At 44.1% G+C, this 16304-nt stretch overlaps 1 protein-coding gene across 2 annotated transcripts in view; it reads left to right on the plus strand.

The window, feature by feature from the left end:
- Positions 1–12351, plus strand: part of LOC107382114 (collagen and calcium-binding EGF domain-containing protein 1) — a 52218-nt gene extending 39867 nt beyond the window's left edge. The window contains exons 6-13 of one of the 2 annotated variants that reach the window (XM_070555144.1): positions 613–747; positions 854–991; positions 3226–3359; positions 3498–3612; positions 3702–3841; positions 3969–4004; positions 5996–6031; positions 6122–7971. In XM_070555144.1, the coding sequence (XP_070411245.1) occupies positions 613–747; positions 854–991; positions 3226–3359; positions 3498–3612; positions 3702–3841; positions 3969–4004; positions 5996–6031; positions 6122–6310 (923 nt within the window). In that variant the 3' untranslated portion in view covers positions 6311–7971. Of the gene's footprint in view, positions 1–612; positions 748–853; positions 992–3225; positions 3360–3497; positions 3613–3701; positions 3842–3968; positions 4005–5995; positions 6032–6121; positions 7972–10427 lie in introns of those variants that run through there. The other variant, XM_070555145.1, reaches the window with a different exon arrangement.
- Positions 12352–16304: the final 3953 nt, after the last annotated feature.

Consider the following 16304-nt stretch of genomic DNA (forward strand, 5'->3'; position numbering starts at 1 on the left):
GCTGGTGAACACACCTCCGCTAAAGTTTATGTAAACAGCTGAGCTTCAGGGAGATGAAGTCACAGTGAGGTTAAAACATTATTTTCTGGTTAATTCTGTTTTTCTTTCACATTAAAGAGCAAAGTGCTGCAAAGTTGTTATATGAGGTTTGAAATGAGGCGCGAAGGGATCAGATATGAGGAGTGGGAAGCTTTCAAAATGCAACAAAACACTAAGCAATTTAAAAAATCTGCTTTTAATAACTGTGATGATTTTATAAAGCATTTTATTATATGGAAAAGCCACTTTGGAAATGTGGTGAAATGAATGGCTGAAGTATTTAGTCACAGATTTGATTGTATTGCGTTCTAGAGCTACAACAGCAAACATCCTGATATTCTGGTCATTTTTACGAGTTTTTATCCATCTAGGATTAAAGCTTGCCTGTGCTTATTCAGTATTTTAGCGTTTTAATCAATGATCATGATCACATCTCTTCTGCATGTTTGAGTTATTTTATAAAGCCTTATTCTCTCGCGACCCTGTGAGCGTTTTTCTTCTCCAGGTTTGGGACTTCATGGACGATGTGGTAAATGTTCTGAGCTGCCGTCTCTGTTTTGTTTGTTTGATCAGGTGTGGACGTTTGTGCCGCGTCTCCCTGTGAGCAGCAGTGCACCGATAACTTTGGACGGGTCGTCTGCACGTGTTACCCTGGTTACCGCTTCGACCGGGACAGACACCAAAACCACAAATCTCCCTACTGCTTGGGTCGGTTTTTGACCACCAGAAGCTCCTCTTGCTTTTTGAATCAATCCATGACACACACGTGTGTAGATCTGCTTGTAACTGTTTGATCGTCACCAACACTGAACAGATATAGATGAGTGTGAGGACTCCGGCAGAGGTGTGTGTGACCATGAGTGTGTGAACACCATGGGCAGCTTCCAGTGCCGCTGTCACACTGGGTACTTCCTGGCAGCAGACCAGCGGTCCTGCATCCTTGTGCACAACCGTGAGTTTCTCCTTTACTTCCTGAAGTGTGCACTTTTCCCTTTCCTCAACATGGAGCAAACTCAGCTCCCAACGTTTACCTAGATGTGCAAAACTTCATGAAAATGTTATTTAGAATCAAAGCTAATCAAACTTTAGCAACACAACAATGACTGTGAGGCTCTTTAGTGTTGATAGTCCCTCCCCTTGAAGGCTTCTGAGTCCAGGTGTTTAGAGATACCTGCAGCCAGGCACTGCTGGAGAAGTTGGGATCACCTGAGAACCTTGGCTGACGTCCACAAGCCTGACTGGGGCATAAGCAGGTGGACCACAGCACTCACCAAACCAGAACTTTGGTCTGCAGGGACTTTAAGCTCCACCTCTGACTAAAACCACTTTATCACACACCCCTCGGCCCAAACAAAATTCTCCACCTGGATGTAACTAAGTTGGTGGGAGTCTCCTATTGGATATTTACTGCAGGGCGATTATCTTTCAGCTGCAACAACTTAATTAACCCAAGTAGTGCACTGAGCTGCTTCTCATTTCTTAAACAACCAGGTAAAAAGACACATCTGGTGGTCGTGGAAAAGATGTTAGTCTGTGTGAGAAGGGTCAGATCATTGGCATCAAGCAGAGAAAACATCTAAGGAGATGCAGAAACGACTAAAACTGGGTTAAAGAGCAAGTCACCCCCAAATCTACTTTTTTTCTGATAAACTATATAAATGCGTGTCTAATCGTGCTGCAGACACGTGTTGTCAATAGTTTTGCTCTTTAGTGCATTTTAGTTAAAATTTTCATTTTCTGCCTAAAACTGTCAGTGTTGTGCCGTAGTCAGGTGAAAACTCTGCACTGCGTTTGAATTTAAATCTACCATCGCTATTGGCTAAGAGGTACCCTAAAGCGTTAGCTGGTACCATATGATGTCACAATGTCGTTGTGAGCCTGTGTGTGTGTCTTTGTTAGCAGCTCCGCCCTCTCAGTCTGCTAGGCTTTTGTTGCATTTTTCAAACAGGAAGTGGGAGTGGAGTAATACTCTGGTAGGGGGTGACTTGCTCTTTAAGAACTGTCCAACCCATTATTAAAACTGGTCTGATGAGTCCAGATGGACCCTGTTCCAGAGTGATGGTGCAGCAGGGTAAGAAGAGAGGCCAATGAAGTGATGCACCCATCATGCCTAGTGCCTACTGAACAAGCCTGTGGGGGCAGTGCTATGATCTGGGCTTGCAGGATGAGGACAGCTGAGTACCTGAATATACAGAATAACCAGCTTATTCCTAGCGTAGTAAACTAGACCAAATTACTGCTTTGCAAAGTTTGGTCTAAGAACGCTCCTTTGGAACCTCTGCAGCTCCTACTAGCATTCTGGTTGGCCACAATGGTGAGGCAATCGCAGCATACCGTCAGCTTTGTGGGCCAATCACACAAAAATAAACAATCAATGATGAACAAGAGTCTGCTTCTAGACCTGCAGAAAGAGAAAAATAACACACAACAATACAACAGGAGCAAGCTATCACTGTGTCAACCTGATGAGGAAATATAAAATCATGCATGTGTGGGTTTCCTCCGGGTACTCTGGTTTCCCCCCACAGACCACAGAGTGCCCTATAGGTTATAAATTGTAAGTCGCTTTGGATAAAAGCATCTGCCAAATAAATAAACATAAACATAAAAATAAACATAAACATAAAATCAACATTGTTTAACTGAATAATCACACGATAATAAATCACAGTGCATTTGGTGTCAACCACAGCCTTAAGACATGTGTTGAAAATGCCCTAGTCCATACTTATCAGAGGTTTCTCCATGGGAGCGTCCAACAGAGAGTGTGAGGGCCACAGATCTGCCCCGCAAAGATGCACAGGAGATGGAGGGAGCTCCCAAGTCCCAGAGATCCAGGTTTACAGACATTTATTGTTCGTTGTCCAGTCGAGCGGAGATCGTTTGAAAGACAATGGTAGAATCTGCCCCATGACTGAGAACTGTCAATGGAGTGTTGCCAGACTGAATAATCTAATAATAATAGCAGTACAAACAAAAAAATTCACCAAAAATATTTTTGTGTTTGTTATAATTGAAAGATGCTTTTTTTTGTTGCCTACAGGAGTTGTAAACTCGATGATTCGACTCTGGCAGTTCTGAACGTTAAATCACCAAAACAAACACGTTGCTTTCGTATTCCCTTCTCTGAGAGCTGACTAACAGCATCACAACTTTATTAAAAAACGCATCTGTTTTGTCGTGCAGTGAGTTCTTCGGGGAAGTCGGACACCCTGATGAGCTCCGGTACCTGCTCATTCACCTGTCAGGATTTCATTAGCATGAAAACCAACCTGCTTCAGCTCAAGCTGAGGCTGGGAAACACGCAGTCGCCCAACCAGGTAACCAGATGGAGCTCTGCTGCAGCTCGCTGCTCTTTAGTTTGATTGATCTGATTTGCTGACTGATGTAAAGTGATGAAACCCTAAAAGGACGTTGTCTAATTGTGGAAGTTTATATTCATTCCTTCCTGTTTGCAGGTTTCCGGTTTGGCGAACAGCAGCGACAAACCGTCTCTGGGACGGGGAGGAAAGATCCCCGATGGCTCTTGTCTCCCTGGTCTACCCGGCCCTCCAGGAGCTCCAGGGGTTCCAGGTAAGGAAGAGGAAACTAAAATATGGAGGAAGGTTTACGTGTCGAGAAAGCTACTGATCCTAAGAGCATCAACCATGTGTGTTCACCAGGACACCCAGGAGAGCCAGGAACCCCAGGAGAACAGGGGGAGGGGGGTCCTCCTGGTCCAAGGGGTCCACGAGGAGATATGGGGCCCACGGGTCCAGAACCAGACCTGACTCATATAAAGAGGGGTCGCAGGGGGCCAGTGGTAAGATAAAGGCTGGTTTTTCTAAAATCATCAACATCACAGTTACATGATGAAAAGCACAGGTTGTAGCATTCTGGGATTATAGTCTGGGTTGTTATTGATGCACTGAGATTATTCTGTCCTGCAGGGACCACCAGGGGCGCCAGGGAGAGACGGACTAAAGGTTGGTCAACCAACGGACTAGTTCCTGCACACACCTTCTCTAGAGAAAGATTAAGTCACTTTACACACGCACAGTGAGACTGAAAGTCACACCGTCTGCAGAGCAAATATTTAAATGAAAACATTTCTGTAAAAACAATCATGAAACCAAAACAAAGAACAAAACAATCAGGGTGTCACCATACCATACCATGTTTGTGTCTATAGCACATTTAAAAGCAGCATGACAGCTGACCGAAGTGCTGCACAGTAAAAAGGACAAACCCCAAGATAAAAACAGATAAAAGTCATATAGGAGGTAGGAGGTCGAATCTAAAAAAAACTGTAAAAGAAACGTACAACCATAAAATACAGAGTCACAATAAAACGTAAAAACACTAAAAACTAGATCATTGAATAAAAGCTAAATGATAGAAGAAGGCCTTCAGTACCGACATAAATCGACCCAGTTCTGGGGCCTGTCGAACACTACAGGGGGAGAGCGTTCCAGAGTTTAGGAGCGGCGAACGCAAACGCCCGCTCTCCACCAGATTTATGCCTCATTTTCGGGACGCACAAAAGCAAATGATCTGCAGGTCTCAGGTTCCTGGTTGGAGCATAAGGCTTTATCAGTCCTGAAAGATAAGCCGGGGCTTGACTATTCAGAATGTTGTAGACGAAGGTCAGAACCTTAAATTGGATGCGGTATTTAACAGGCAGCCAGTGCAAGCGTGCAAGGACGGAGATGTGACAGCGTCTCGAGGTGCTTGTCAGGAGCCTAGCCGCCGCATTTTGCTTTCTCTGTAGACGCTCGGTTGCTGAGAGGCTGAGTTGGCATAGTCTAAACGTGTAGTTACAAAGGCGGGAACAACAGACTCCAGCTGAGGTCGTTTGATTGTTGACTTTAAGCGCGAGATGCGACGTAGTTGAAAAAAGCAGGACCGGACTGCAGAATTAAAATAAATAAATGGTAAATGGCCTGTATTTGATATAGCGCCTTCTAGAGTCCTGGAACCCCCCAAGGCGCTTTACAACACAATCAGTCATTCACCCATTCACACACACATTCACACACTGGTGGGGATGAGCTACAATGTAGCCACAGCTGCCCTGGGGCGCACTGACAGAGGTGAGGCTGCCGAGCCCAGGCGCCACCGGTCCCTCCGACCACCACCAGCAGGCAACGTGGGTTAAGTGTCTTGCCCAAGGACACAACGACAGCGACAGACTGAGCGGGGCTCGAACCTGCAACCTTCCGAGTACGGGGTGAGCACTAAACTCCTGCGCCACCGTGGCCCCCTTAAGTGTTAGGTTCTCAGGTCATGTAAATATGCAAATGCAGAGACAAACGGTGAAAATCTGATCTAATTGTAGGTTCAAATTAATCCAGATTATTTAAATCAAGTCCAGAATCTGTAGGATTATAAATGAGGCTCTGATGGAAGAGCAGGACGGTTAAAGTAGTCAAGTCTCCCTGGTGATTCACTGAGCTGCTGACGTCTGTGGGACCTTTTGGACGGTCGTTATTGACGTTCTTCGTTAATGTCGCCGGGAGGACCGGGACAACACCTGCGCTGTAGCTAACCGGGATGGTGGTCCTACAAGAGGGATGAAGGTGCGATGGGCTCAGTGTGACTTGAATTCTGGTCGACAAACGGCGGATCAGATTTTCCAGGGTCCAGTTCACATCTGTTATCGGAACCTGAAGATGCGTTACAACCCTCCGGGCATCCACGAGGAGTCTGAGCTTTGTCCCAAATCCAAACTGCCTCTGAGCTGGTTCCTGGTGCAGGTCGGACCCCTCCCGGGCTGTCCGCCGTCTCTGGTCCTGATCCTGTTTGACTCTTGGGCCCTTGTGTCGGATTTTTGGAACATCTGTGTCTCAGCTCAGCTTTCCTTTGCAGAGGATGTGATTCTGTCATGAACACAAAAGCCAGAGCTGCTACACATGCTCCATAAACTCTTAGTGATCAAATCTAGATGGTGTCCTCTTTGTGCTGCTGTTGTCTGCAGGGGGAGAGAGGAGCTCCTGGTCAAAGAGGCCCGCCTGTAAGTGTGAAAACATCTGCATTCACCTTTTAATTTGCTGTCCTAATTAGATTTTCAGATTAAATTCCTCTGGTTGTCATTTATCTCCAGGGACCACCCGGATCCTTCGACTTCCTGCTGCTGATGATGGCCGACATCCGCAACGACATCATTGAGCTCCAGGAGAAGGTGTTTGCTGAGCAGCGAGGACAGTCTCTGGATGGTCCTCCTCAGTCCAGCGGTGAGGAGGACTTTGGAGAGTGGAGCTCTGGACAGGAGGACCTCCTGCTGAACTCCTGACCCCCACACACCTGCTCGGAGTCTCAAGAAGCCCTGAAAGAGACCAGATCTGTTGGAGACGATGTCAGCTGCGTTGGGTGAACTCTCTTCTAACCAGTGTGGGTGGTGTGTCATTGCTGTTTGTGAACTCAGGATGAGGGAACGCTGAGACGCAAGAGGAAGAAAGAGTGAGCCTCTGAGCCCAACTTCTTGAGTTTCTCATTGGGAGCTCCGATGCCAGGAGGGAGGATCTGAACCCATTCTGCCCCCATCTGAAGGTCCAAGCCATGCAGCTCTCTGAGACAAACGCAAAACCTCCAACAGGTTATGTCTGTAGAGTCTTGACAGTTTCAGGTTTGGTTTAAAACAACCAGAGTCTGCAGCTTTGCTGGTGATGAACTTGTGCATCTGGAACCTTTAAATCCCACAAACATTAAAGAGATTCTCACACATTTCAGTCCAACTGAAGGAGGCTTCGTCAAAATGTAAAAGGATTTTTCAAGAAACTGTTTTCTATTTAAACCGTAAAGCAGAAAAGGTGAAGTTTCATACTTAGCCAGCAGAGGGCGTCAAGTCACAGGTGATCCCTGAAAGAGTGATTCAGAAGTGAAGCGCGTGTCTTCAGTAGCACATAAAAGGGCCTGATATTCCTCAGTCTTCTTCATGCAATTTACAGATTAGCATAGAGACAGGCGGATGTTAGCGTGCTTTCACTCGTAACCTTCAGTGTGACATCGCGTGACTGGGTGCAATTATGAAAACATCACAGGTCAGAGGTCAGACACTTAGGCAGAGACAGCTGGAGGGATGATTCCTGGTCACAAGCTGTCAGCTAGGATCCTGTCTGGGCTTGAACGCCATCAGAGAGATGGCGGTGGGTTCAAAGACTGAAACAAAACAGGAGGTTCTCATGTTCCGGTCGGGTTTGAAGCCTGTTGCATTTTTAACATTTGCCTCATTCAAAAAATCTGCTGCTGCTGTGTGTAAATAATTCAAGTTTCCATGGATTTTACATAAAGAATTTATGTATAAACAGTGCCTGTGTTTCTTGATGGACTTCTCACCATCTAGAGGCTCCGCCCCATGCCGTGCGGTCACTGCTGACAGTAGCACACGGATAAGCTGCAATCAGGAGGAAGAACCTGTTTTGGAATCGTGTCAGTGAGCAAAAGGCGAGAGACTACAAGAGGTTATCGCATTTCCCTCAGCGCTTGTCCAGCAGCAGGAGGTGATGGAGGAGGAGCAACCAGAACGCGTTAGCGCACATCTGTGAAGCCCGTAACTTACGAACAGCACTTAAGTAAAAAAGGCAATCAGTTGCTCAGCGTGGACAAAACTTACAAATAAACTACAGCAAATGTCCCCGTAGACATCAGTGGGATTTGGGTGAACCCGGTGAGAAAGCCCCGCCCCCTTTAGCTCAGATACGCAGACACATGGACGTAATTTTGGGGGGGGGACAGGGGGGACATGTCCCCCCCCCCCCCCCCCCCCCCCACACACACACACACTTTTTCCGAAGTCAAGTTTTGACGCCTGCACTTTTTACCGTCTGAAAACAATATTACGCTATATTAAATTGACACTGGTTGAGCTCTAGGACCAAGCAGAAAACAACCGTTTATGTTGAAGCCTGTTTCCCATTAGAGCATACTGTAAAGACCCCCCCCCCCCCCCCCCCCCCCCCCGTGTCCCCCCGACTTCTAAAGTGGGGGGGACACGGTAGCATTAGCAATAATGCGCTGACAGACGTCATTCCGAGTTTAAACAGGGCCACCTGACGGTGTAATCTGATGTTTTGGCTCCAACTCTGTGGAACGGTCTCTTCCCTCCAGATTTTTAAGTCCCGTCTGAGGGCCTGTTATTATGCGGAGGCGTTTTCACCTCTGGGGTTTGCAACTTTAGCTGTTTTCTCTTTTATCCGTGTTTATTGTGTGTCTATCTTTTATTTTATTTGTTAGTGTGATTGGTTTTTATTGTTGTGTTCAGCACCTTGGGCTACTGCTAAGGGTTGTGGAAGCTGCTCTGTAAACGAGTAAATGAAATGATGGTTACCATTGTAGCGGTCACACTTTATAGCGTGATGACTGCAGATTAATTATGATCAATAAGATGTGATGATTCCATATAAATATGAAATATCAACCTGATTGATCTTTGAAGTTTAATCAGAAGATTATAGTTACTTTTGCTTGTTTAGGGATCATAAACACACTTCGTAATAATTCAGACATTCAGAGTCAAGTATATAGTAATTCTAAACTAATGATTATACATGACATGATATGAAAAATGAGATGTGATGGAGTGGATATGCGGTGATGGAATGTGATGTGTAGGTGGTGTGATGTAAGCTAGATGTTTATCAGAATCTTTGTATCTGAAAGAAATTATGAAGTCTGGGTGTAAAAGAATTTGTTGTCTGCTACAAACTAGAGATTTGATTATTAATAAAACAGCATCAGACACAATCTGTTGTGTCTGCAAACCCTGGCGGAGACCCCCAGCAGATCCGGACAGTCAAAAGTCGGGTGGACCTCACGGCATCGGGATTTCGTAGTTTAAACCCCGATACGACCCGTCCAGTCTTGAGATGTCTCCAGGTCACAACAGTAGCTGGAATGCTTGTTTGCATCCAAAGTGGATGTGGCTCTTAGGGAGCCGTCTGGCTGTGTCAGCTTGCAGCGTGAAAACAGGTTTGCCTGTATGTCAAAAGAGATGTTTGTCTCAAGGATGCTTGTTCCGAATTGGCCGGTTCGGAACTCCGCTTGAAACTGAATTACTCGGGAAGTAATTCTTGTTTTGTCAAACTACTTTGTTATGGTTTCTGGCCATTCTGGCTAATCAGAATGTGCCATGTCTGGAAGGCTTTACCGAACATTCCTCAGAAAGCCACGCCTTCCTTCAGATACAAAAAATGTTTTTAACCTTAACATGTATCTTATTGTAATGTGTGTGAGTGTAAACTATGATGAACTTGTTAAATCAAACACGCAGCATTGTCATTGTAAGAACAATATTCATTTCAAATTCATTGATTTAAGCACAGATTGTTCAAACATTTGATTTAAACATCTTGTTCATTCATCATATGACTATTTAACCCATACGTTGGAAAGTCTGGTAGGATTCGTGTGCATTCACTTTCATTCCGAGAGAGGAATCCAGCAGTCTGGGGCAGAGAGATAAGGCTTTTGCGGGAGACCATGACAGTTTATTTATATCTGCGTTGAAGAACGATGAGTGAGAAAAAGGTTGATTTGTGCGTCTGGATCTTCCAGCTGGTGCAACCTTGACTTTGCAGCTCTGGCGTGTCTGAAAGGTCATGCTGTGTCAATTCTACGGTGAAACTTTACCCTTTTGATTCATTACACCATGGTGACCTTAATTAGACACAGGTGGTTCCCATGGTGACCGCAATGAGTCGGGGGGTTATCATAGCGACCATGATGACTCTCTGGGGTTACCATGGTGACACTGACAGGTCAGCGCGTTGATGACCATGACCCTATCTGCCACGGGTGGTTCCCATGGTGACTGCAGCAACACTCTGGGATTACCAGCGACGGTGGCACAGGAGTTAAGTGCTCGCCCCGTAATCGGAAGGTTGCAGGTTCGAGCCCCGCTCAGTCTGTTGCTGTCATTGTGTCCTTGGGCAAGACACTTAACCCACGTTGCCTGCTGGTGGTGGTCGGAGGGGCCGGTGGCGCCAGTGCTCGGCAGCCTCGCCTCTATCAGTGCGCCCCAGGGCAGCTGTGGCTACATCGTAGCTCATCCCCACCAGTGTGTGAATGTGTGTGAATGGGTGAATGACTGATTGTGTTGTAAAGCACCTTGGGGGGTTCCAGGACTCTAGAAGGCGCTATATCAAATACAGACCATTTACCATTTACCATGGTAACCATAGCAACCACTGGTGGTGTTTTTGGTGACACTGGTGAGCCAGCATCAACAGTTTTAACATTTGTTTTCACGTGGTTCCTGCGTCCGAGCTTAAGTCATTACAAAGTTGATCCAGGTCAGTAACTTCTCTCAGAACATCTCTTTTTATTGAGTTGTGTGATATTTCTGCTGATGCCTGAGAAGAGAACAGCATCGATCATTCACCAGAACCTGTTAAAGCTCATTTCTCCACCAGGTCCTCGTTCCAGGGCCTCAAGACACCAGATCTGTTGTGTTGCTCTCTCAGGTGAGTTGTGTGACTGACTGTTTTAGATGAGCACACAGATAAAACAGGCTGAGATCATCCAGATGTTTATAGAGCGCGAGGAATTTTCTCACTGAACCACTGTGGCCCCATGCTTTCTTCATGTGTGTTTTATAAACTCAACTCAGTATTTTCCACGTACTTCTTTTATTCTCTCTTAGACCAACGATCAGGTCACTATATCAAACAAAGGCCAGTCACCATTTACTGTCATTTAAAGTTGTAAGCTCGGCGTTTAAAATACCCTAAAACTCAGCCGCGTCGACACGCCTCTTCTTTCCACTCAGAAAATATTCCATCCTTATTCACACTTTTACCATGACACCAAGGAAGTGTGCTGTTGGACTGAAGCCAAGGTTTCCAGAAAAATTCCCTCGGACGTGCTCCGCGCTGAGTAATGAGCTCGACACACGGGAGGCAACATCGCCTCTCCGCCATTCATTTTCAATGAGACATCACAAAAGGAAGTGATTTTACATATTTAACTTTAAACCACCAAGTTCAGGACCCATCCATAAATTTAAACATAAAACAGATAATTACTCACCGTTGGGAGGAATAATTTCAATATTCTTCATAATTGATCGATAGATAAAGAATAGATTTAGAAGAAATGGCTCAACGCCGTTCACGGAAAGCAAAATCTCATTATTTAGAAACTGGGTTCATTAGCTAACTCACTACAACTTTTATTTATCATCACTGTCTTCCGTTTGTTTTAAGTAACTGGAACAAAAATCTGCAGATTAACATCTTTTTATTTCTTTTTTTTTACCATTGATTTGATTTCTGGACACTCTTGATGTCTCATGATCCACAGTGAGGTCATGACCCCAACTTTAAGCCCCTCCAGTGTAAAGCTCAGGATTATTCTTGTTTATAATTTTCCATGAGGCCACAAAGTGATTATTAGCCTGATTAAAGAAGTCAGACTTTTACTTTGAAATGGTTGGTATTTTTATGATCCGAACGAGTCCAGCAGCAGCTGTTGTTGGTAGAAAAGTGAAAATCATCATGTTCATGTTGAGATCAGAACAAGAAACCATCTTGTCTTCCTTCATAATGAAGACTTTGGTTCCTCTGCCTTTTGTGAAGGACTCAGCTTGTTTTCACTCGTCAGCTGTTTCTGCCCTCTCATCTGTAAACACGACTGATCTAGTGTCAGCCGGTGTGTGTTTCACAGATGATCGTTTATGCTTCACAATAAAAGTTGTTTGAACTTTTGACACAACAAATGAAACCGCCTGGGAAAAAAAACGTCGTAACTGTTTTCAAAGCCGGAAACAAGGATTCTATGTGTAATTACCGGCGATATCCATCTTATCTATACTATCATAAGTAATCAAGAAAGTTGTAACAGAGAAACTAGCCAACCACTTGGAAGTTAACTAGCTTCTTCATCCGTTCCAGTTTGGATTTCGATCAGCTTGTTTAACCGAAATTGCAACCTGCTGTTTCCTGGAAGATGGTGGTGGGCACAGTTTTCCTAGACCGTAAAAAAGCCTTTGAGGGTGAAAATCACAGCTTGCTTTTAGCAACATCTCCTTTTAGATGATAGATTGTTTTGTTTCATACCTTAGGGATAGGGAACAGTGAGTGAAAGTAGATCCGGAGTTATTGTCATTCTTAACTCTTCAGTGGGGCATCCCCCAAGGTTCCATATTAGAACCCTTGTTGTTTTCCCTTTTTATAAATGACTCACCTTTCGTTTACCCGGAGGTCAGGAGCCAACTCTGCTACTACTACTACTATTACTGCTGCTGCTACTACTATTATTACTGCTGCTACTACTATTATTACTGCTGCTACTACTACTACTACTGCTACTACTACTACTACTACTACTACTACTACTACTACTACTACTATTATTACTGCTGCTGCTACTACTACTATTACTGCTGCTGCTACTACTATTATTACTGCTGCTACTACTACTACTACTGCTACTACTACTACTACTACTACTACTACTACTACTACTTTTTTTTACTGCTGCTGCTACTACTACTGCTACTACTGCTGCTACTACTAACACTACTACTGCTATTACTACTACTACTACTACTACTGCTACTACTACTACTACTACTGCTACTACTGTTACTACTAATGCTACAACTGCTGCTACTACTAATTTTACTGCTGTTGCTGCTGCTGCTGCTACTACTACTACTACTACTACTACTATGACGACTACTATTGACTACTACTACGACGACTACTACTACTACTATGACTTCTATTATTACTACTACTACTACTACTACTACTGGTACTACTACTTTTACTACTACTACTGCTGCTACTACCACTACTACTACTACTACTATGACCACTACTACTATGACTATTACGACTACTACTACTACTACTACTACTAATAATAATAATAATAAGAAGAAGAATAATAATAAGAATAATATAAACATGTACATATTAATGTTATACAATCTCTAATGATGATGATGTTTTCAAGTTGATCAGGATTTAAAGGGTTAATCCACACAGATTCAGATTATTGTTTATCTGTCTAATAAGGAACGTTGTTCTAAAGATGTTCTAATTAATTTTGTTAGAATATGCTTGGACTGATCTGATTGAAGCTCCTCTGCTCTCTGTGCAGCTTCACTTGGATCGTTTCATATATCATCATAAAACACATTGATACAGTCTTTAAACGTATTGATAAATTTTCTAGTAAAAGCTAAAACTGTTTTAAAATGAAGCAAAAAGGATCAAATAAAAGTAGTAATGTGTTTTTAACTGAGACAGAGAAGGAAAGCTGCAAAGTGGTCATCGCAGAACACTCGAGAAGGTTTACATCAAAACAACAAGAACCAAGAAAAACATCACAAAGCTTCTTAACTATCCACCCTCCTTCCTTCAGGTAGGCAGTGGAGCAGCCTCAAAGTCCGGACAGCAGGACTGAGAGAAAACCTGGGGCTGATGCATGTCCCCCCCCCCCTAAAAAACTACGTCCCTGCTTGATCCTGTTGTTTGTTTATGACAAAATGGTTCTGGGTGACTTTAGATGTATGATTATTTTTCTGTAACTTGAATGGGAACACAACTAAAACACACACGTTGGCTCTGTGCTGTGTTTCCAGTAGCTGAGATGGTTCTGACAGGTCATAAAACCATCGTTCCTGTAATGTTTCTGCAAAAAGCATTTTGCGACCACGTTTGCAGAATGTGACGATATTCACATCTTAAGTGTTTAACCTCTTCTTTAACATCAAAAGTTGTAAACACGACTTCTGCCGAGGTTTACAAGAGCTGGCTTTCAGAGCGAGGTGTGAGAAAAAGTTGCAAAACACTTCTCTGTCATCACTTGAGTCACTGACAGGAAGCTCTTTGTACAAATCACATTTTGATGTTTGCAAGGAATAAACGCTCACGGGACCCAAACGGCGCAGCCACGGTTCACCTCAGCTGCAGCAAAAGTCTCTGAATCGAACCAATGAGCTGCCCTCGGGGAGCAGGAAGAGCTCTGCTGAGGCTTTTCCCTGCAGGAGAAACACTAACTGTTTCTAGAGATCAGTTGCACAAGGAGGGTAAAATCACACGCATCAATCATCAGTGCAGTATGCAGATGCGTGCAACAAGAAGAGGGTGAACTCACGCAGATCGCATGCAGCCACACACGGTCTTCACAGCCCCAGCTTGCCACAGAGCACCTGACAGGTGCAGGCGTGGTCTGCTGCAAGACACGCTATCTTCACACGCTAACTCATTCTTAAATCTGAGCTACGTGCCTGAGGCCATGAGCCGAGAACCCTAGTTTTCTCTCTGAAGCCTGTTCCTCTGCTCGGCCTCATCTCGGGGACACACCCTCTTCCGATTTAAGTCGGCGTTTGCCACCCTGCTCAGAACAGAGCCGCTCAGGCCTGAGAATCCAGGCTGTTCTGATGAGTAATGGAGTCATTAGCTGCCACAAAAGGATGCCATTAGTCCCACGATCAGCACGTTTCGAGAAAGATGATGCCCCAGTAGAGCCTCCACGCTAAAATAAAGAGCTTAACATGGAAATGAGTCTAAAACCAAAAGCTGAACTTTTTTTCCTCGAGAACGGAAAACAAACCAAACAACAGGAAGTGAATATTTTTGTTTCCCAGCTGGGAAACCTAGAAGCAAACCCACAGCTGGGAAGCAACGTACCTCAGCACCGTGCCTTCAGCTTTTACTGAGCTTAACGAGAAAGTTGCACCTGACTGGCATCATTATGGCACAATCAGATTTTTTTTTTAAAGGGTGAAAGGAAGGATTAATGGCAGCAGGTTGTGTAAACTCTCTTGGCCTGAGGCGTTCGGTCCCGATACACTTTGGCTTCCTCTGTCGTTTACAAGCTGTTCGCATGCACACGGAGGGAAGAACCGGGCGAGCGGGTTGGCAGCTCGCTCTAATTTTCTGGATTAAAAGAAAAAGACAGCTGAGTTGTCTCGCGTGAGGACAACAGATCCATCTGACGCTTGACCTTCTCACCTGGCCTGTGGCAGAGACAGATTTGATTTGCTGACAGGCGGAGGATGTTTACTCTGTCAGGAACTTTCTGCAGAAACGGCTGAGATAGTAATTCATAACAGATGTGGTAATCTGTGTAAAACATGAAATTTCAATCAAAGCTACTAATTATAATCAGTTTTCTACTGGCTCAGCTCTGATGGGCCTTTAGACAGTATTAGAAACTCACAGCAAAAGGTGTTTCTCTTTCAATAAAATCTCTTTTTTGGTCTAAATGTTTCTGTGATTTCATGTTTTTTCCACAGGAAGTTACACTGAAAAGAGTTACAATGACCTTTGATGGCTTTGTGACAATTTCCAGAAGAATTTTTTAGAAAATTTTCAGAAATGTAAAGAAAACAAAACAGTAAAATCCTGAAAAACATGCAAGGAGGCGGAGAACCCCAGCAAATGTTTTTCATAAAAGCATGAATAATTCACTATCTCAATTCAATTCAATTTTATTTATAAAGCGCCAAATCACGACAAGAGTCGTCTCAAGGCACTTCACATAAAAAACATTCCAATTCAGGTCAGTTCATTAAGCCAATCAGAAAAAGGTTTCCTATATAAGGAACCCAGCAAATTGCATCGAGTCACTGACTAGTGTCAGTGACTATACAGCAATCCTCATACTAAGCAAGCATTTAGCGACAGTGGAGAGGAAAACTCCCTTTTAACAGGAAGAACCCTCCAGAGGATCCTGGCTCAGTATAAACAGCCATCCACCACGACTCACTGGGGATGGAGAAGACAGAGCAGACACACACAAACACACACACACACACACACACACACACACACACACACACCAAGCAATGTGTCTATGGTTACATTGTGATTTCTTAGTAAATATTCTATTTGGTGAGATAAACTTTATTGTATTTATCCTAGTGGATCTATAATTAAACAGGTAAACTAGTAGTAGCACATCCAACGTCAAGGAAAGCAAAAAGTTATTATCAGGAGAGGGAGAATGTTTAAGTGGTTAGCAGCAGTGTGCTAGTCGATGGCCCCCTCCACGAGGCCACCACAGCTCAGCAGAACATCATTGTAGCTTCTTCTGGGGAGAAAAACACTGAGAAAAAATAAAGTTAACAGCTGAAATAGCAGGAAATAAAACAGTTAAAGAGCAGTCTCTAACGGCAGCTGCTCACAAGTCTCCCAAATGTCTCAAAACATATTATTTACTTGCTTCACTTCAGCTGCACGACCTCAGAAGTATAAAAATTTTTCTGTTAAGTTTCTCTGAGTGAAAGTTTGCAAATGGTGCGTTAGTGAGTTGGAGACCAAAGTGCAAATAAA

Source organism: Nothobranchius furzeri, chromosome 9, assembly GCF_043380555.1.
Source record: "Nothobranchius furzeri strain GRZ-AD chromosome 9, NfurGRZ-RIMD1, whole genome shotgun sequence".
NCBI classification, from domain to species: domain Eukaryota; kingdom Metazoa; phylum Chordata; class Actinopteri; order Cyprinodontiformes; family Nothobranchiidae; genus Nothobranchius; species Nothobranchius furzeri.